Source organism: Sander lucioperca, chromosome 12 (assembly GCF_008315115.2).
Source record: "Sander lucioperca isolate FBNREF2018 chromosome 12, SLUC_FBN_1.2, whole genome shotgun sequence".
NCBI classification, from domain to species: domain Eukaryota; kingdom Metazoa; phylum Chordata; class Actinopteri; order Perciformes; family Percidae; genus Sander; species Sander lucioperca.
The window spans coordinates 6,377,209-6,396,386 of NC_050184.1; the positions used below are offsets into that span (position 1 = coordinate 6,377,209).

Here is a 19,178-nt window from a genome sequence, read left to right on the forward strand (position 1 = left end):
AACTCTTATAGACCTGCATGTAACAAATTTGCAGTCACAATACAAAAATGAAATGTAGCATTTTTCTTTTCTGAAATCTTCTCGCTCTGTTTTATGATGGGTTGCATATTCTTAAATGGACGTTAAAGAGAGGTTGCACAATTTAACTTCCTTTTATTGATATAAAAAAACAGTCACGTTACAGAGGGCTGGACTTTCTTAAGTGACACTATAGTACCTGGAAATATACTTAACTTCCGTCTGATTTACAAGAATGTTTTAAAACTAGGAGCTGCATCACGTCTATTTTAGGTCACAGTGTGCACATGTGAAGGTCGCAAGTGTGTTTAATAAATTAATGAGGCTTTCTTAACTTAATGACGATGAACAGTCCTTAAATAGAGATTGAAGTGACAACATGAGATTAGTGCTGCAACAAACAATTATTAGTCAGCCGATTTCTTACTTTCTGATTAGATGATTTTGTCTATAAATGCCCATTCTAATTTCCCAGAGCCCAAAGTGACGTATTCAAATTGCTTGTTTTATCTGACCAACCGACCAAATCCAGTGCAGAAATCTAACAAAGTACATACTGTTCTTAAAATTTGAGGAACTTTCTATTTCTATTACATTCCACTACATTTCAGAGGGAAATATTGTACTTTTTCACTCCTTTACATGTATTTGTCAGCTATTAGATACTTTACAGATACATATTTGACATACAAAAGATCTGATGAGCTTATAAAGAATTAAGCATTATTTTAGATGATTGTGATATATCTATAAAATAGATTTAAAAAAAATGCTCCACCTAGATCAAATACATCAGTACATTGCGACTAACACATGCATGTATCAGTAATAATAATACAAAACTGTATTAGTAGGCCATGACACATCACAGTGACCACTTTTCTGCATTGAGTCCTTCTTTCTTTTGATACTTCGAGTACATTTCTGCACTTTTACTTAAGTGATGTTTTAAAAACATGACTTTTACTTGTCACAGGGAGAGTATTTTTTTAACATTGTGGTACTTTTACTCACAGGATCTGAATACTTCCTCCACCACGGTCCAAAGCCCAAAGATATTTATTTTAACTATCATATAAAGAGGAACGATTATAAGTCGTTTGCTTGCTTTCTTGACCTTTGGGAGGACAAATTGAATCAATAAAAATTAGATTAAAAGAATAAAGTGTTAAACCAGCTTATCCTCACATATGAGAAGATGTAACTGCCAAATATTTGGCATTTTTGCTTTTAAAAAATTAATGAAATGACAATTATCAAAGTAGTTGTCAATTTATTTTCTGTCAGTAAACTAATCGATTATCAGACTAGTTGCTTCAGAAAAACAAACCAAAAACATATTAGGGATGGAGGGTGGGAGTTTTACTTTCACTTTGCGCGAGCACGCGTTTTGGTGGACGGTCCCTTGGCCCTCAGGGAGCTGGAGAGGCAGAGCGCAGCCGCTCAGGGTCAGTCAGTGCAACGACACCACTGCATGAATGACGGCGCATCTGACCGACGCAGGGGAACACTTCAATGCTTTACATGAGCTGTGTACGTCCGTTTGAGCTGGATTTAAAACACCTCACTTCAACTTCAAGGGTACATCCGCAGCCTATCAAGCCGCCTGAAGCGAGACATGTCACCGCGATGTTACAGCCTCCATCTTCGCTGTAATTAAACCATGAAGAGATGACCGAATTGTAGAGCTGGCAGGTAAGTGTCTGCGCTAACAGGTTGGCAAGGCTTATGGTATATTGTAGGCTGCAAGTTTTACTCAAACGGCAAAATATCACGTATTAGTAAATTAATTCAAATACATTTTTATACAGGCGTAAATCAGCCTACATCTGGCATCACGATATAGATAATGCAGCTTACACAGGGCAAGTTTCCTCTTACCAAAATCGATAGGGTAAAATTACTTTATAACTTGAAAATTACACTCAAAATACAATGTTTTCTGTCTGCACAGTCAGCTGAATAGATTTGCAGGAAGCACGGCATCACATTTCCAAAATAAGATGTATTTTTTTGTTGTGTGTATGATTCAGTGGATTGAAGTTTCTTTTGTAGTGTGTCTTCACCTTAATTGACCCCCGAGCACATTTTTCAGAACATACAGTCTGCTAAGGTAGAGATGTATGAATTGAACTGTATACTAAAGGTATTAAACTGCAGATTATAAACTGGTAGCACACTCCATAAATACCGAAATCTCAATAATATTGCCTCAGTTTAGCATTTTATTTTATCTTGTATTAATAAACATATATGCTTTCAACTGCATTGAAAAGATGGAGGAAGGGATCAGGTGCAAACAAGGCCCTTCAACTATAGTCATAGTGTCTGTCATAGTCATTCATTCATGTCATACACACTCTGCATGTGCTTTCTGATCCCAATAAACAACCTTGTAAAGATAGATCATTAAGGGTTTTAAAACAACAACAAACACTGCACAGTAACACATGTTAATAGGGGACATATTAACCTTGGCTGTGTTTCCTCTGTGTGGATGGCCGGCTTGTGTTCCGCTGAGCAGCAGAGGAGCTGACGGTAAATGAGAGGCCGTCACCATGCCCCCGGGGAAGTATGGGATGCAGGAGGAGGGGGACCAGGAGATCATGATGGACTTCCTGCTGCCTACTGGGATCTTCCTCAAATTCCCTGTGTCTCCAAACGACACCATCAAAAGCATCAAAAAAGTACGTCCCCTCACATCCCCATTTAATTCATTATCAGTAGCTTCTTTTGGAGATCAGAAAAAAACCTCAATAGAATATGTTTTGCCACCGACACATAATGTGTAATGTCATTATACATTGCATTTTATCTGTTAGAAGACAACACTGTGTTTCTGATAGATTGCAATTGATTGACTGCAGCACAGCACTGCGGCTTTGGTGACCACAGTTACAAAATGCTGTCGTTATTTACAATATTTTCTCAATATGCTTTTAAGCAAATTGGTCAACCTAATAGTCCTTTGTGCCTTTGATTCATCTTGGAGTTTTGATGCAACTATTAGAGAAGGAGCTACAGCATTTCTCCTTGGAATACACATCCAGCTCTCTGCTGAAGCAGATCTGCTGTTAAATGTGAATGTGCCAGTTTCTATGCCAACAGTTCTGCCACTTCAGGCTGTTTGATTTAGCTGTGTTAAGTAATGATACTCGCAGAAGCTGTTAAGATGATTAAGAGATTAAATGTCTTTCCCATCGGGTGGATTCACAAGGAATCAGAAAGAAAATGTTCAAAAACTACCATGGTCATTTTTTGCACAATTGGTTATCATTTTAGCTCATACTAACTCATACGTAAATTGGAGAAATCAGGGTGATGGCAAATGTGTTTTTCTTCATCAGGACTTTAGTTGACTTTAGTTTTTAAATAGGTCGATGCTGTATGTATATGTCTTGAATTCACTGTTTCGATAAAGCGTGTTTGACATTTTACAAGCCCAGAGAACACACTTACTGCTGTAAGGTGACTTTAAGTTACATGAAAAGTCCTCATAAATAGAAAATAAATTATTTCTTATTATAACAGGCTGTACACTTCAGGTCATAAACGCCTGTCTCTTGTTTCAGATGGTTTGGAAAAATGCCAGAAGCGAGGCCCTGTTCAGTGCACTGGGTGATCCTGACGCATACGTCTTCACCTGCATCAACCAGACAGCAGAGAGGGAAGAACTGGAGGAAGAATCGAGGCGCATAAGTGACGTGCGGCCCTTCATGGGTGTTCTGAGGCTGGTGGCGAGGGAGGGCGACCGAGTGGAGAAACTCACCAACACCCAAATCAGCCTGTTAATTGGCAAAGGTCAGCAGCATTCTCCTCTGATAGAGCTGAGCTGCTATATAGAGGTTTTTGGTGGTTGGTGTTATTGTTGTATAGTTGCTAAGTATAAGATAAGACCCTATCCTGGTTCCAGTCCTCTGAATCACTGTCAACGATGCAAACTAAATAAGTGATTAATATATTGAATACTGTAAAGAAGTGAAACGAAATGGCAATTTCAGACTGAATTGCCATTTCGTTTCACTTCATTATTCAGTCTGACATTCTGTTCATGTTAGTAGTTTTTTGTTTGACACTAACCAATCAGTGGTGGCATATAGAGCTCAACAGTGACCGCCCACTTTGGTAACGGCTCTGGTTTCGGAAGTGTTTTTCCCCGTTCAATATCTCCATTGACGTTTCATTAAATGCTTATTAAATAGTTTTGAACCTGGAACCAAGCCAACCAGCTCCGAGATGAATGGTGACCATAAAACATTTGATTCGGTGCAAAATAACATTTTGAAAACGGCAAAAAAGGCAAAGTTACAAGACTGTGTACAGAAACTATCATAGACTTCAATGGTAGAAGCTTGCTCAAAGCCGTTCGTGGGTTTGCGGGTGCGGTAAACATTTCCATGGTAACAACGAGTTCCACCAATCAGAAACGTCGCCGCTACGCTTAGGATTGTGGGTAGTGTAGTATTTCTCCATAAGATCACCAATTAAACATGGTTGAATTCATACAGACTTTTAGCTTCACTGTTACCATGGAAATGTTTACGCACCTGCAAACATGTGAACGGCTAGAGCAAGCTTCTACCATTGAAGTCTATGATAGTTTCTGTACAGTCTTTTTTTCAATTATTAAAATATGGCCGGCTCAAGTAGATCCAGTAAATGTTTGTATAAAGATATCTTCCACAATGAGCAAAGCGTTCCTCTCACTTGTATTTTCTGACGCTTTCATTATGATTTCTTCAGGTCTGCATGAGTTTGAGGCCCAGAAGAACCACGAGGTGAATGAGTTTCGGGCAAAGATGCGTACGTTTTGTGAAGAGAAGGCTCAAGAGCGGCAAATGTTGCCATGGCAGCAGTGGATGGAATACAGCTTCCCCTGTGACCTGGAGCCATGCTGCTCTCCGCCAGAGTGTGGGAGCGTGAAGTCAAAAAACACCAAGAAAATTTTCATCAACGTTAAGTTTGAGGCTTGTGATGTGAGTTTATCTGCTGTTGTTGTTTTTATGAGTCATATTTGTAAAGGTTATTCAGACAAATCAAAGAATGATTTTAAGTAAATGTGAGCACCTTTGGAAATCCCGCTCCCACACCACAAACACCACCCTCAAAGCATCACTCGGGCAACATCCACCAACATGAGAGCAACATATTGTGTGATTTTCTGTAAAGCTGGCACCTTTATTTGTATTAATATGTCTCTCACAGGAAAGCTTCATGCTGCAGCAGGACCCTCAGGACTTTCCAGTGGCTCTGATGAAGAGCGCCCTGAAGAAGAAGGCCACCGTCTTTCGCTCAGTGCGACAGGAGCCCGAGGACTACACCTTACAGGTCAACGGGAGGTGGGAGTTCATCTATGGGAACCATCCCATGTGCCAGTTCAAAGTGAGTGACCGCAGCAGACTGAAGCCAGTTTTCCTCTATGATACATTTTTGTATTTTGCTGCATTCACTTTACCCTCGCAAGCCTTCAGGGCCTGCTGCAGAGAAGCATCCCATCCCAACATGATGCTTCTTAGTTGTGATGGTGGTTTTGATTATGCCACACAGCGATTAGTATGATGAGCAAAAAGTTAAATTCTCATCTCATCAGACCATAAAATCTTCCTCCACTTTGTTTTAGAGGCTTCCACATGCCTCCAAGCAAACATGAATCCAGATGTCATGTCAATTCTTTGCAACAAGAATTAGCACTAAAGGTCTTATGTTCTCAGTGGATGTGGGTGAATTTCTTTTCTTTTCTGCCTGTGAGTCTTGCCCTGTGCAGGTGGTCTATAATAGCTGAATTGATTGTCAGATCAGGAGTGGGGTGAGTCAAGGTTTTGGTGGCAGGAGACTCCACTGTTGACTTTGAAACTCCAGCTACCTGCAGATGTGACTCATATCTGTCTAGCAGCCCTGCAGAAAGGAACTGCATCCATCCACAAATAATGAGATTTCCGTTGCATTAACCTACAGCAAATAAACAGCCTCCAGGAGCTAACCAGTGTTATCAGAACACTGGGAAATATCTGTGGGAGAGCAGACTGATGGCTGCACCAGTTAACAAAACAATCTTCTGTCCCCCTCCTGTTGCCTATCTCTGTCTTCTTTTACAGTACATGTTCTTGTGTTTGAGAAATAGCCAAATCCCTCATCTAACCATGGTGCACCACACCACCATCAGCAAATATCAGGAGGAGCAGGGCAGAATGTGCAGCCAGGGGTACAAGACTCGCTCCTTGTCCAGACCTCCTCCACTGCCCCTGAAGAAGGTAAGAGTTCAGCGGCAGCTGTCGTCTTTCATTAACAGAGCAGCACCTCTTTCTCTCTCTCCTCATCACAGTTGTTCCTCAACCAGACTGCGGACTTTGGCACACTTGAAACATGCTGTGCAACACAATGTTGATAATTTACGCTTTACACCTTTGCTTGCATTTACTGTAGTATACATACAGAAACATGTTACCCACTTACTGCACTAGAAATAAGAGCGATAAAGAACAATAAAATAACATGTTTCTCAGGCATAATCAAAGTACCTTAAGGGCTGTTTGTCCGTTTTTTTTCCAGTTTCAAACTTTGTTTCCCTTTTTTACTTTAAAGCGTACATTGTTGTGTATCTATTTGTTGATGTGTTGCCAAACAGGAAATTGTAGCAACAGTTTTGTGCCTTTAGACTTTGGTGAATGCTATTAATGAAGTTTTAGTGTAAAAAATGGAAGAAAAAAAAATAATTTTCTCTCTTGTGACTCCTTCCTACAGCAGAACACCTCGTCTCTGTGGTCCATCAATGAGCCTTTCTACATTCACCTGCTGCAGGGCAGCCGAGTCAATGCAGACGAAGGAATGAAGGTTGGTGTGGTTTTGCGTGGGTTTGTTGCTCAATGAAATGTGGCATTCACTTGTTTACCAATATCTCAATTTCAGTTGTAGAAATAGCGGGGTTGACATGTAAATGACAGGGGGGGTCACATGGTCTAGACCACACGTTTCCCATAATTCATCAAGGCGGTTGGTTAAAACTTCAAAACAGGAAGTGGGGAGGGACTATCTGCTTTTTACATCTCATTCTGAGGCCTAGATTCTAAGAAAAAGACAGACTGCATGCTGTCTCTCCCTCTCTCGCTTTCAATGCACTTCTTTTTTTGAAGGCGATGCACGCATTTTGTTACTATTGCAGACAGGCCCCTGACCTAAGTGTCAGTGTTTCGTAAAATGTTTGTTAAAGGATGTTTCCATGTAAATGACCATGTGAAATATCCAGTAATATTCCATATTCTCTCTTTTTTTAAGAAATAGAGTGAGAAGACAAAGACTGTAGGGGACTCTGTTAATGTGTGTCTGTGTTTGTAATTGAGTTTCATAACTAACTATGTTACTGTTTAGATGGGTTATTAAGTGTAAGTGCACTTCCGGCTGCTGCCTTAGAGCACATCATGAGTCATGGCAAATTTGTCCTGTCACATAATTATCAGTCACGTCTGCAGTTGGCAGCTAGAGGTTTGAAAACACACCCTGGGGGAGAATAACTACTCATGTATTTTGTAAATATAGATTCAATATAGACTATCTTGATTTGGCAAAAGGCAGGAGCTTAAAGGCTGTACAATATTTAATGTGTTTTGGTTGTTTATCATTTTGGGGCGGGCTTTGCATAGCACTGAAAGGTGTCGCGACCTGCTTACGTTATGAATGTGTAGACTCTTTGACTCATAGCCCGAGTGACACAGGAAACTCTGAATCATCTCGTGAAGTCTGTAAATCTTCCACAAACAATCTCCCTCACACAAACTCTTCAGCATTCAAACCACATGTCATACCTTCATCTAATCACTTCTGTGTATGTGTGTATCCCTTCTAGCTTGTGGTGCAGGCCGGTCTGTTCCATGGCAGCGAACTCCTCTGTAAGGTGGTGACAACCTCGGAGGTGACAGTGTGCTCTGAGCCGCTGTGGGATCAGAAGCTGGAGTTTGATATAAATGTGGCTGACCTGCCTCGCATGAGCCGCCTGTGTTTTGCGCTCTATGCTGTCATTGAGAAAGCCAAGAAACCCCGCGGCACTAAAAAGAAGAACAAGAAAGCGGTGAGTTTGTCCAAAACTAGTGCCGTTTCTGGGCCTTAGTATACAACTTGTGATGGCGCAGGCGAGTGTTTTGGGCTGGTGGGTGTGAATTTGTTAGCAAGCACAAACAGATCTGTTTCCTCTCTATTGTGTAGTCAGTGTGTGCTGTGTGGGTGTGTTTTGCTGCTGCGTCTGGTTGTGCAAGTGTGTTCAGTGGCAAGGCTGCGGTTAACATTTCATCCGCTTCAGCTCTTTTATCTGCACATCACTCCAAGGAAGGAAGGAATTGACAGACATTTTCAAGGAATTCTAAATTCATCTTCTTCATACTTACAGCTCTCCCGACCACTGAGCATTTTACCTTTTCATTTACTTTTAATAGAGGCACACAGAGTTTAAGGTTTTACCATCCTTTTGCCATTTATTTATTTGAACTAAATCCTGTTTTATGCATGAAACTACAACAACAACAACAACAGCAGTAGTAGTACTACACCGAGAGGCTGACTCCACACACCCACTCCATGCACACTGACAAGTACAGTGAACAACAACAAATTCCCCTTTTTACTGCCGCTGTGGTCTCAGCCTATCTTGTTTTGAAGCGTTGCAGCAGCTTTGGGCAACATGTTTCCGAGGTCCACCCAAACATGGTGCCCAGGTGTGTTTATGGGCTCTGAGTCCACTTCTGCTTTCTGAGCCACTTCTCTCTTCTTTTGCCTGGAAGAGAAGTCCTGCAGACAGACAGAAGTTGAGCTATTTTAGCCATTCTTGTATATGTGCATCGTCCCTTTTTTTAGCCGGGTGCATTCAGCCTTAATGTGTTGTTGTTGTTAATGTTTTTTGGGGGGGGTTTTGATAAATTTTTATTCTTTTTTTAGCATTTTTGTTTTTAATGGATTGTCAAGTTATTTTTTTCTGCTGATCACTGCCTGGATCTTATTTCTGTTGTTGCTGCTTTACATGCCAATTTAGACCGTATAAATGTAACATCACTGTGCATTTTATACCAGAAGCTCACACTTTATTAATTAACACGATGAATTATAAAGTAAAAGTTGCCACGACCACCCTCTTAAACTTTTTTTTATGTCATGAAAATATTTAGGTTTTCTTAATGCTATTTGATTTGAATTCAAATGAACGTCTAAAATAAATCAATTGTCATACAAGCGAGATTTAATAATTCAGTACATTTCAGATTAATTAATCTATCTTTAAAGAATCTTAAATGTAGATGTTTTTTTTAGATGTTGCAAAAATGAGTTGGCTGTTAAACTTAGTTTTTACAAATTTGACAGACAAATTACTACAAAGGACTATGTGTTATGATAAAAAAAATTACATTTGTTGATCTGATAATCAAATCTTAATGTCAATTTTATTGAAAATGAGAGTACTCTCTCTTTGTTCCGTTTTGCATGATTTTTACTGTGTGCAGATGATTTTCAAAGCCAATCAACAAACCTAATCCTCCCTGTCCCTCTCTTTAGGATTGTCCGATAGCCTGGGTGAACACCATGGTGTTCGACTACAAGGACCAGCTGAAGACTGGGGAGTTCCTCTTGTCCACATGGCCATCTGTTCCTGGTACTTTCAGGCCTTCCCTTTTCTTACATTTCCTCCTCTTCAGAAACACCTTACATGTTAACAGCCTCTGCCACAGTGCCTGGCAGCACCACAGTGAAAATGACACGTGGCGCCATCAAAAACCCACATATTTACACATTATGCGTTTGCAGATGCACAAGATTGCCTTTTGAGGATGTGTAAATGTGTAAATGATGTCTACATGTTTATTAACTAGAATGATTAGATCTTTCTCATGCAGTTTGGAGCAGCAAGTTTAACACGCACTGTCACTTTTAGAGATATTGGAGGGATTTGAATATGAAAATGTACTCACTAAGTAGATAGAAGCATCTAATGGTACATTTATTGTATGACATTATTATTACAGATGACAAAAGTGACCTGTTGAACCCGATGGGAACAGTCGAGAAGAACCCCAATGTGGACAGTGCTGCCGGGCTTCTCATTCGCTTCCCTAACATCCGGCCACATCCTCTCTATTACCCTCCACTGGACAAGGTACGTATTCTCAAAAGGCTTTTTTTTATGAGTACAAACTTACAGTTTAATTTCTATAACAGTCAGTCAAAAAATCCTCATCTGTTTTCAGGTGAGTGACATGGAGAAGAATGGTGATGCAGCTATTGTCACAAAAGAAGAGGTAAGACTTTCTACATCTCACATTTTACATCTCTCACTCAGTTAAAGGTAAAAAAAAAACAAACAACAGCTGTTTCTTGCTGACCACATATTTTTATGAATATGTTTTCGGCTAATTTTGCTCTCTGCAGCGCATGAAACTAAAAGAAATCATGGACAACAAAAACCACACTGAGTTTTTTGAGGACGAAAAGGACCTCTTGTGGAAGCTCCGCACAGAAGTCCGCGATCATTATCATGAAAGTCTGTCCAAGCTACTCCTCATCACCAAGTGGAATCGGCGCGAGGACGCAGTTCAGGTATACATGGAGAGTTTTGGAAGAGATGATCCATTTTGTGTTTCTGTAAGTGTCTGTATACAGGTCTGGAAATGTTTGCCAAACACATAAACCACCTGGGAAATATAGAAAAACAGATTTAAGTCCTCACAACGTACAGAAATATTGTCTGTTTTGTCTCTGCTAAATGACTTGACCTGCTTGTCTATTCATTCTGAACTAAAAATGAGAAACCTCATGCTGTTGCTAAAGTAACAGTCAGGGGATCACCAGATAAGTAGTGTTTATTTTGTCCAACATGAGCCCCAAACCCAAAGATCTGTCATCAAACACATGAGAGTTTTAATTGTCCTCCTCATGGTAGAAAATTGTAATTTGATTCTCCTCAGATGATGAGTTTACTGAGGACCTGGCGGGACCTCCCTGCCATTCATGCCTTGGAGCTCTTGGACTACAGTTTTCCCGACCCAGTGGTCCGTTCTTTCACAATCAGATGCCTCAGGAAGCTCAGGTACACACATATTTATTAGGTTCATGGTTCCTGTACCCATGTAGCATCACACGTTTTGAGTTTTAACAGTGTAATCATTCATGGAAGATTTTCTCTGCACACAGTGATGATGAACTGCTGCAGTACTTGATCCAGCTGGTCCAGGTCCTGAAGTACGAGTCTTACTTGGACTGTGACCTCACCACTTTCCTGCTAGAAAGGGCTTTGTCCAACTGGAGGATAGGACACTTTCTGTTTTGGCATCTCAGGTGAGACGCAGTCCAACAAAAAAACACAAGATTTTGTGCATCATCTGCAGCCTTTTGTTTGACAGGAGAATTTATGTTTATCGTAGGTCAGAGATTCACGTTGCGTCCGTAAGTTTGCGTTTTGGGCTGATTCTGGAGGCCTACTGCAGGGGAAACATCCACCACATCAAGCTTTTAAGCAAACAGGTAATCTCATCACACCGATACACACTGACGTCAAGCTCTGACGTGAATTATGTGTTTGTTTTTTTGTACTAAATCTCGACCCTACGTCTCCCACATAGAACGAGGCTCTGGGCAAAATGAAGGCCTTGAGTGACTTTGTTAAGTCGGGCTCCCAGAAGATGACAGCTGATGACCTGAAGCTGTGTATCAGACAGGAGTCCTACCTGGAGGCTCTGTCAGACCTGCTGTCACCACTCAACCCCAGCATCATCCTCACTGAGATCTGGTTAGTGCCAGACACACACACGCGACAAATTACATTTTTTGACTCCTTAATTGGATTTTCAAGGGCAGTTTTGGTCTCTCTAGGTTTATTACAAAATAATTCATTTACGTAGCATATATTCAAATTAACCCTTAGTCATTACAGTACCAGTAGACTTTGTTTTATTTAGAATTATACTATATGCGATCTTACATTTATTTTTCATCACTAAAACCCTTACAGATGAGGATGGTGCCTTTAATCTGTCCCCAACCTGTTCATCTGCATCCCCTTGATCAATGTTTTTTTAATAGTATTAGCTCGTAGCTTGTTTGCCCTGAACAGAATTTCCCCATTTCCTACAGTGGCCCACAGGGGACATAAATATTTAACAAGTAAAGTAAGTAAAATTACCAGGGTAATAAAAAAATGGCAATGTATTTGGAAAAACAGGCATTTTCTAAACTTTCAAAGTGCATTTTATTGTCTTCACTCACACTGTGAATCTGATGAGGTTATAATGAGTGTGTTTGCTGTTGCAGTGCAGACAAGTGCAGGTTTATGGATTCCAAGATGAAGCCGATCTGGCTGATGTATAACCCCTGCACTCAAGAAGACATGGTGGGCATCATCTTCAAGAACGGAGATGGTGAGATACAAAACAATCTGCATACATGGCCACACACATTCAGTACACATTAACACACAGTAGCCACACAGTGTCAACTTTTAAGCTGTAGTTATACATTCAAATGCACCGGAAAGATAAACTTACCCAGCAGGTTTGGGAAGGGAGGTCCCCTAAATTCAAAAAGAGGAAGGTTAGAAGTCAAACAGTACCAGGGTGAAAGTTAGCATGACATTTAAATTTGATACATCTTATATGACAATGAAATGAAGACATATATTTGTTATTTCACCTTTCTTCACTCATCACCTTTAGATCTTCGACAAGACATGTTGACCCTCCAGATGATCCAGCTCATGGAGAATTTATGGAAGAAAGAAGGCCTGGATCTCAGGTACAGTGGGAGCAGCTGTTTGCTTTTGCACAAGGAGCTCCTCTAGACCAACCTAATAATGTTAATTTCACCACACACTCACAGAATGATCCCATATGGCTGCTTGTCCACTGGGAACAAGATGGGGCTCATCGAGGTAGTGAAGAACTCCGACACTATCGCCAACATCCAACGTAACAGCAGCAACAGTGCTGCCACCGCTGCCTTCAACAAGGATGCCCTGCTCAACTGGCTCAAATCTAAGAATCCTGAGTGAGTATGATGAACAACTTCGACACAGTGGTTACTGTTGGAAGCTTCAGAATGTCATATTTTACTATGTAGATGCTGTATTGATCTGATGACCCTCTTTAACCCCAAGAACCCAGCACTTGGTATATTATATGAACAACAAATGCTGTTCAGAGCCACAGAGTTGCACCCATCCATCCATTTTCAAATTGTTTATCATGATGAGCAAAACCACTCAAATGGGCTTTTACCCAGTGACTTTCCCCAGCACCTTGTGGGGGGATCCCCAAGTGCCAGCTCTGTCATAAGCTGTGTCCCAAATACATATGTTATACTAGTTCTAGTCATGTTTTGTTAGTATGTAGTGTTCACAACACAAATACATTTTGTACTTCCCTTTGTGAAGTTTTTAAAATTTGAAATTGGCATTAACATTCCAATGTCGCATTTTCACTGACGTCTCTCGATGCACAATTTCTTATTTCCTGTTATTACAAAATGGTAAAGTACATTCAAGATGTGTGAAAAAGAAATACCAAAAATGCACCAACAAGAGCATGTACAGTATTTTTATATTATATGGAATTGAAACACAGTGAAGTGTGAAATGTGTCACATCCACTGGCTCTGTTTTAAACAGACATATTTAGTATTGTCGGTAACACTTTACTTTAATCCTCCCCCCTTTTTAATTATTTATAAACAGTATAAGTAATAAATGGTCTATAACACACTATAATGTAGTATATGTAGTAGTACATAGTATAGTAGTAGTATATATATACAGTGCTGCTCATAAGTATTCATACCCATGCTAAAGTTGACTAAAAAAAGGAATAAAAAAATCATCTTTTGGAAATTGATCTTAATGCCTTAATTAAAAAAATGAGGAAAAATCTAACCTTTTAAGGACACCAATTTGTTTTGTGAATGAATAATGTATTGTAAATAAATAAATGTTCTTCCTTAAAATACAGGGGCCATAATTATACATACCCCTATGTTAAATTCCCATAGAGGAAGGCAGATTTTTATTTTTAAAGGCCAGTTATTTCATGGATCCAGGATACTATGCAGCCTGATAAAGTTACCCTTGGCCTTTGGAATTAAAGTAGCCCCACATCATCACATCCCCTTCACCATACCTAGAGATTGGCATGGTTTTATTTCAGTTAGCCTAATAGCTAACTGAGATAAGATCCATATAAATGCAAATCAAACCAGCTATTAGGCTAACTGAAATAAAACCATGCCAATCTCTAGGTATGGTGAAGGGGATGTGATGATGTGGGGCTACTTTAATTCCAAAGGCCAAGGGAACTTTATCAGGATGCATAGTATCCTGGATCCATGAAATAACTGGCCTTTAAAAATAAAAATCTGCCTTCCTCTATGGGAATTTAACATAGGGGTATGTATAATTATGGCCCCTGTATTTTAAGGAAGAACATTTATTTATTTACAATACATTATTCATTCACAAAACAAATTGGTGTCTTTAAAAGGTCGGATTTTTCCTCATTTTTTTAATTAAGGCATTAAGATCAATTTCCAAAAGATGATTTTTTTATTCCTCTTTTTAGTCAACTTGACCATGGGTATGAATACTTATGAGCAGCACTGTATATGTAGTAATGTAATTGTTTATTGATTTATTTGTCAACAACTATAACTCCTCCCCGTGAGGCATCCATCAGTAGAGGCTGTTATATAAACAGATAATTAATGACAACATAGTAAAACACAGTTTAATAATATAAGTTATGTCTTCATAGGAGAGGTTGTAATTGTTGAACAATTCTGTACATTAGTAAATATTTAAAACGTTCTTATATCTGCTTATAACAACATTATATGTGTTTACGTTATAAACCATTTTTTACATTTTTATATAGTAGTTAAAAATGCTAAATGTGTGTAGCTTTAGTTGGAACACAGGTAGAGTATGAAGGTGTTTTTTTCTTGACAGTATGGAGAAAAATCTTTTTTTCCATCTATGATAGGAGTTATGTTTTTAGAAATGCCCTCTGGATGTCTGTGTGTGTCGTTTGAAGTGTTTACTTCAAAGTATTTATTTTGTGCAGCATTTTAAAACCGTGACAGACCAACACAAAGTGCATAGGCAACTACAGGTTTATTAAGTGAGAGTAGATTTTTATTTGGTGCCAGACAGTCTGAAGGTCTTGTCTCTTCTCAAAGGTCCTTGAAGAGAGAGAACCATTCAATGTAATGAACAAGCCTTTGTACGTCACGTTGGCAAGACAGGCCCAGCTGACTGCACGACAGAACAGAAAGATAATTAGCTCGAAATGCTGCAGGACCCGCAATGGAGCGGAGGAAATTAGTAAAAGCTGAACACAGTGAACTTGCGTGCATGTCTAGACTGTGAAAGGACATGACAGTCAATCATTATTAGGCCACAGGAACTCCTGCTGTGAATATTTCTATAGCAGTGAGGAAATCCTGCCTCATGACTATGCATGTGTGTGTGTGTGTGTGTGTGTGTGTGTGTGTGTGTGTGTGTGTGTGTGTGTGTGTGAGTGTGGTATAGTAGTTATGCAGGTTATATGACGAAGTGTAAATGTACTGTACGAACAAAACCCACTCATGCTTTGCTTTCTTGTTTCTCTGATCTTTTTTGTCAACAGGGACAAACTTGATCGAGCAATAGAGGAGTTCACACTGTCCTGTGCTGGCTACTGTGTAGCTACTTACGTCCTGGGCATTGGAGATCGTCACAACGACAATATCATGATCAGGGAAACTGGACAGGTGGGGTTTACCACTGTAATATTTTTCATCACATTACAACACTGAAATCTACCACAAGGGGGCGATTAGACATAAAGTGGGAAGTGTGTTAACCTGTTTTTACCTGTGCTCTGCTTCATAATGTACTATGTAGCAGAACACTTACTACAGTTGCCACAAATCAGTAGTATAGTAGTAAAAAACACAAATTACTCTTCTAAGACAAGGTTTGTGAGTTTCAAATTCTTTTTAACAACCTAAACAATACTTAGTTGTGACTTTTAATTTAACTTTTAATTGAGTTTTTTGTTAGATTAGGTAACTTTGGAGTGAAATCCTTCAGGTCAATTCACCAGTTAGGGAGTCTTTAACATGTAACATTAATGTGACTGTGTTCAGTGATTCATAAGTCATTTTCATCTTTGCTCCTCAGCTGTTCCACATTGACTTTGGGCATTTCTTGGGCAACTTCAAGCGGAAACTGGGAATCAACAGGGAGCGTGTGCCTTTTATCTTGACTTATGACTTTGTCCATGTGATCCAGCAAGGAAGGACGAACAACAGTGAGAAGTTTGAGAGGTATCAATCTGTTTACTGATCTAGGATTCTGTTCTCATACTTTATAACAGATGACTGATTATTGCATCATGTTGTCAGGTTCAGGGAGTACTGTGAGCGGGCCTATAAGATCCTGTGTCGAAACGGGATGCTGTTCGTCAACCTCTTTGCCATGATGAAGGCAGCAGGACTGCCAGAGCTCACCTCCTTCAAAGACATCCAGTATCTAAAGGTATGCAACAATGATGATGATGATAATGATGCTGCTGCAGCTGATGATGATGATGGTGATGATGATAATGATGCTGCTGCAGCTGATGATGATGATGGTGATGATGATAATGATGCTGCTGCGGCTGATGATGATGATGGTGATGATGATAATGATGCTGCTGCAGCTGATGATGATGATGGTGATGATGATAATGATGCTGCTGCGGCTGATGATGGTGACGCTGCTGCTGATGATGATGATGGTGATGCTGCTGCTGCTGCTGATGATGATGATGATGGTGATGCTGCTGCTGATTATGATGATGATGATGATAATGATGCTGCTGGAGCTGATGATGGTGATGCTGCGGCGGCTGATTATGATGATGATGATGCTGCTGCTGATGATGATGATGTTGACAATGTTTTGTTCTTTTGTTTTTCAAAAGGACTCTTTAGCTTTGGGAAAATCAGAGGAAGAGGCACTAAAGAATTTCAAAGTGAAGTTCAATGAAGCTCTGCGGGAGAGCTGGAAGACGAAAGTCAACTGGATGATGCACTCCTTGGCGAAAGATAATAGACCGTGAAGAATACTGCGCCAAGGAAACCTGAAGACCAACCAACAGTTATGGATTTTAACTTATGGAGATAAAAGGGAAAAAAACAATCAAATATTTTACTTTATTGATGGCATTCAATGACACTCAGCATATGTTTACATTTGACTGGCCTGTGCGTGGAGGCATCCAAAGATGATATAACTATGGAGCATAATCTCAACACACAGATATTTTCAGAATGAAGAAAATCCAGCACACTCATCTTTCTCCCATCAAACATTGGAATGCCTTTGACTCGAAGACAAAAATTAAAAACATGCTTTTTTCATTTGTTTAAATCGCTACTTGAAAACCACCGGCACGTGCAAAAGTGTCACGAATCCATGAAACAGAAGCAGAGACTGAAAGTTCATCTCACCGACTGCATCGCTCAGCAGGGAGCAAACTTCAAACAAACTTTATGATGACTTTAGACGACACTGTTCAGTCACAGATTTCAATAACAGGGCGACAGTTTCACCTCAAGTCTTTTGTGCCATTACGGTGGCTGTGTCATTTCCAGTCATTTCAACTGCCTCTTTGCAATTGTGTCTTTTTTATTTTATTGTATTTAATTTAATTCAGTAGCTCTGAGGTACATGTGCAAAGTCATGAAGGATATTTTAAAAAGGTGTTTTACTGCTGTATTGATGTGTAATATTGCTTTGAACTGCAATATGTTACCTCTGGAGTGCCAGTAGACAGAAACCATCGTAACATTTACAATTTATTGTAAGATGAGAAAATATTGTTAAATAGGACATTTATTTATGTGTACCAGGCTGTGTCTCGCAGAAGATAGTCTCGCATTGCCAGACCTTCCTCCACAACGCTGCAGAGGAGGGTCTGGCTAGTCCACACAGCATGGGCGCCGGACTTAATGACAGTGCCTCTGCAAAATATCCCCGGGAAGGAATTTGTTTGTGTACGTTCAAAAGTTGTTTTAGTCCTGCAACAGAAAACTCAGATTGGACAGATAGTCTAGCTTGCTGTCTGATTTACCCTGCAGAGATCAGAGGAGCCGTTAACCATAGTCCTCATAAATCTACCGGAGTTTAGAATGCCAACACAAAGAAAGCAGAAGGTGACGGACATCCGGCCGATAACTAGGGACATCCAGCAGAATTTCCGGCGGCACCTGATCAATCCTGTTAATAAAACGTCGTTGATATACTAGAACCTGACCAAACTGCTACTAAGCAATAAAGGAATAGTTTGACATTGTAATACGCTTATTTGCTTTCTTGAGAAGGTCTATACCACTTTTGTGTCCATCCGTTAAATGTGACGCTGGAGCCAGCAATCTTTAGCGTATCATAGCTTATTTTAAGACTGGAAACAGTGAAACAGCTACCTGGCTCTGTTTGAATGTGACAAAATCTGCCTATACCAGCACCTCTAAAGCTCATTAATCAATGCTTTATATCTTGTTTGTTTAAGCAAAGATATCAAATAGATGTTTGGTCAAAGGCTCAGAAGGATTTTATTGAAAACATGAGGCATTACGACCCAAATAAGAAGCTCATATTAGCCATAGACTTGTGGTTGCATTTCTCAAAATGTGCCCTTTTGAAAGTGCTCTATCTCAGATGATGAAGAGGAATTTGTGTGTGTGTGTGTGTGTGTGTGTGTGTGTGTGTGTGTTATTTTCTGATATTTAAGTTGTGCACTGTGATTTTTATTGCATTTTTTGAACTGATGTTCCATGGGAGAAATGTCATGTTTGTACTGTCAAACACCTCTATACTTGTGTGCTGTATGATTTAATTTTATGGTGCGTTCAGAATACTTTACATGCTGTATTTCTTGCTGTCGTTCAGCAAAGAAGATTATGTGCTTTTCATCGCCTTTTTATTTTGCATTACAGTTCAGATGATCTCTAACGTTGAATTTCTGTACAATGACTTTTACAGAAGAGCAAGTGCAGCTGAAGATTACACAGCAAGATGTTTTCATTTCCTTATAGATACTGAAATATTCACTGTGGAACAGGGCATCAATGTCCCTCAGTATGGGCTCAGCTAAGCATTGCTGCTTTAAGCCAGA

At 39.8% G+C, this 19,178-nt stretch overlaps 1 protein-coding gene across 2 annotated transcripts; it reads left to right on the forward strand.

The window, feature by feature from the left end:
- Positions 1–1,426: 1,426 nt before the first annotated feature.
- pik3cd (phosphatidylinositol-4,5-bisphosphate 3-kinase, catalytic subunit delta) lies at positions 1,427–17,495 on the forward strand. Of its 2 annotated transcripts, none has more exons than XM_031286663.2 (23): positions 1,427–1,713; positions 2,543–2,705; positions 3,591–3,819; positions 4,762–4,994; positions 5,224–5,400; positions 6,114–6,269; positions 6,760–6,849; positions 7,859–8,080; positions 9,553–9,649; positions 10,020–10,150; positions 10,242–10,292; positions 10,423–10,590; positions 10,959–11,080; positions 11,185–11,328; positions 11,415–11,514; positions 11,613–11,779; positions 12,301–12,407; positions 12,702–12,780; positions 12,865–13,032; positions 15,660–15,783; positions 16,196–16,341; positions 16,420–16,552; positions 16,983–17,495. In XM_031286663.2, the coding sequence occupies exons 2-23, from the start codon at positions 2,577–2,579 to the stop codon at positions 17,118–17,120; spliced, it is 3,111 nt and encodes a 1,036-aa protein (XP_031142523.1). In that variant the 5' UTR covers positions 1,427–1,713; positions 2,543–2,576; the 3' UTR covers positions 17,121–17,495. The 2 variants fall into 2 exon arrangements, with proteins under 2 accessions (XP_031142523.1, XP_031142524.1); XM_031286664.2 differs by having other exon boundaries at positions 6,763–6,849.
- Positions 17,496–19,178: the final 1,683 nt, after the last annotated feature.

Excerpts from the sequence above, each read along its gene's own strand:
- pik3cd (XM_031286663.2), top strand. The coding sequence starts at position 2,577 with ATGCCCCCGGGGAAGTATGGGATGCAGGAGGAGGGGGACCAGGAGATC. Across the intron at positions 11,081-11,184 it reads AGATGCCTCAGGAAGCTCAG|TGATGATGAACTGCTGCAGT; the intron begins GTACACACATAT and ends CTCTGCACACAG. Across the intron at positions 12,781-12,864 it reads AAAGAAGGCCTGGATCTCAG|AATGATCCCATATGGCTGCT; the intron begins GTACAGTGGGAG and ends ACACACTCACAG.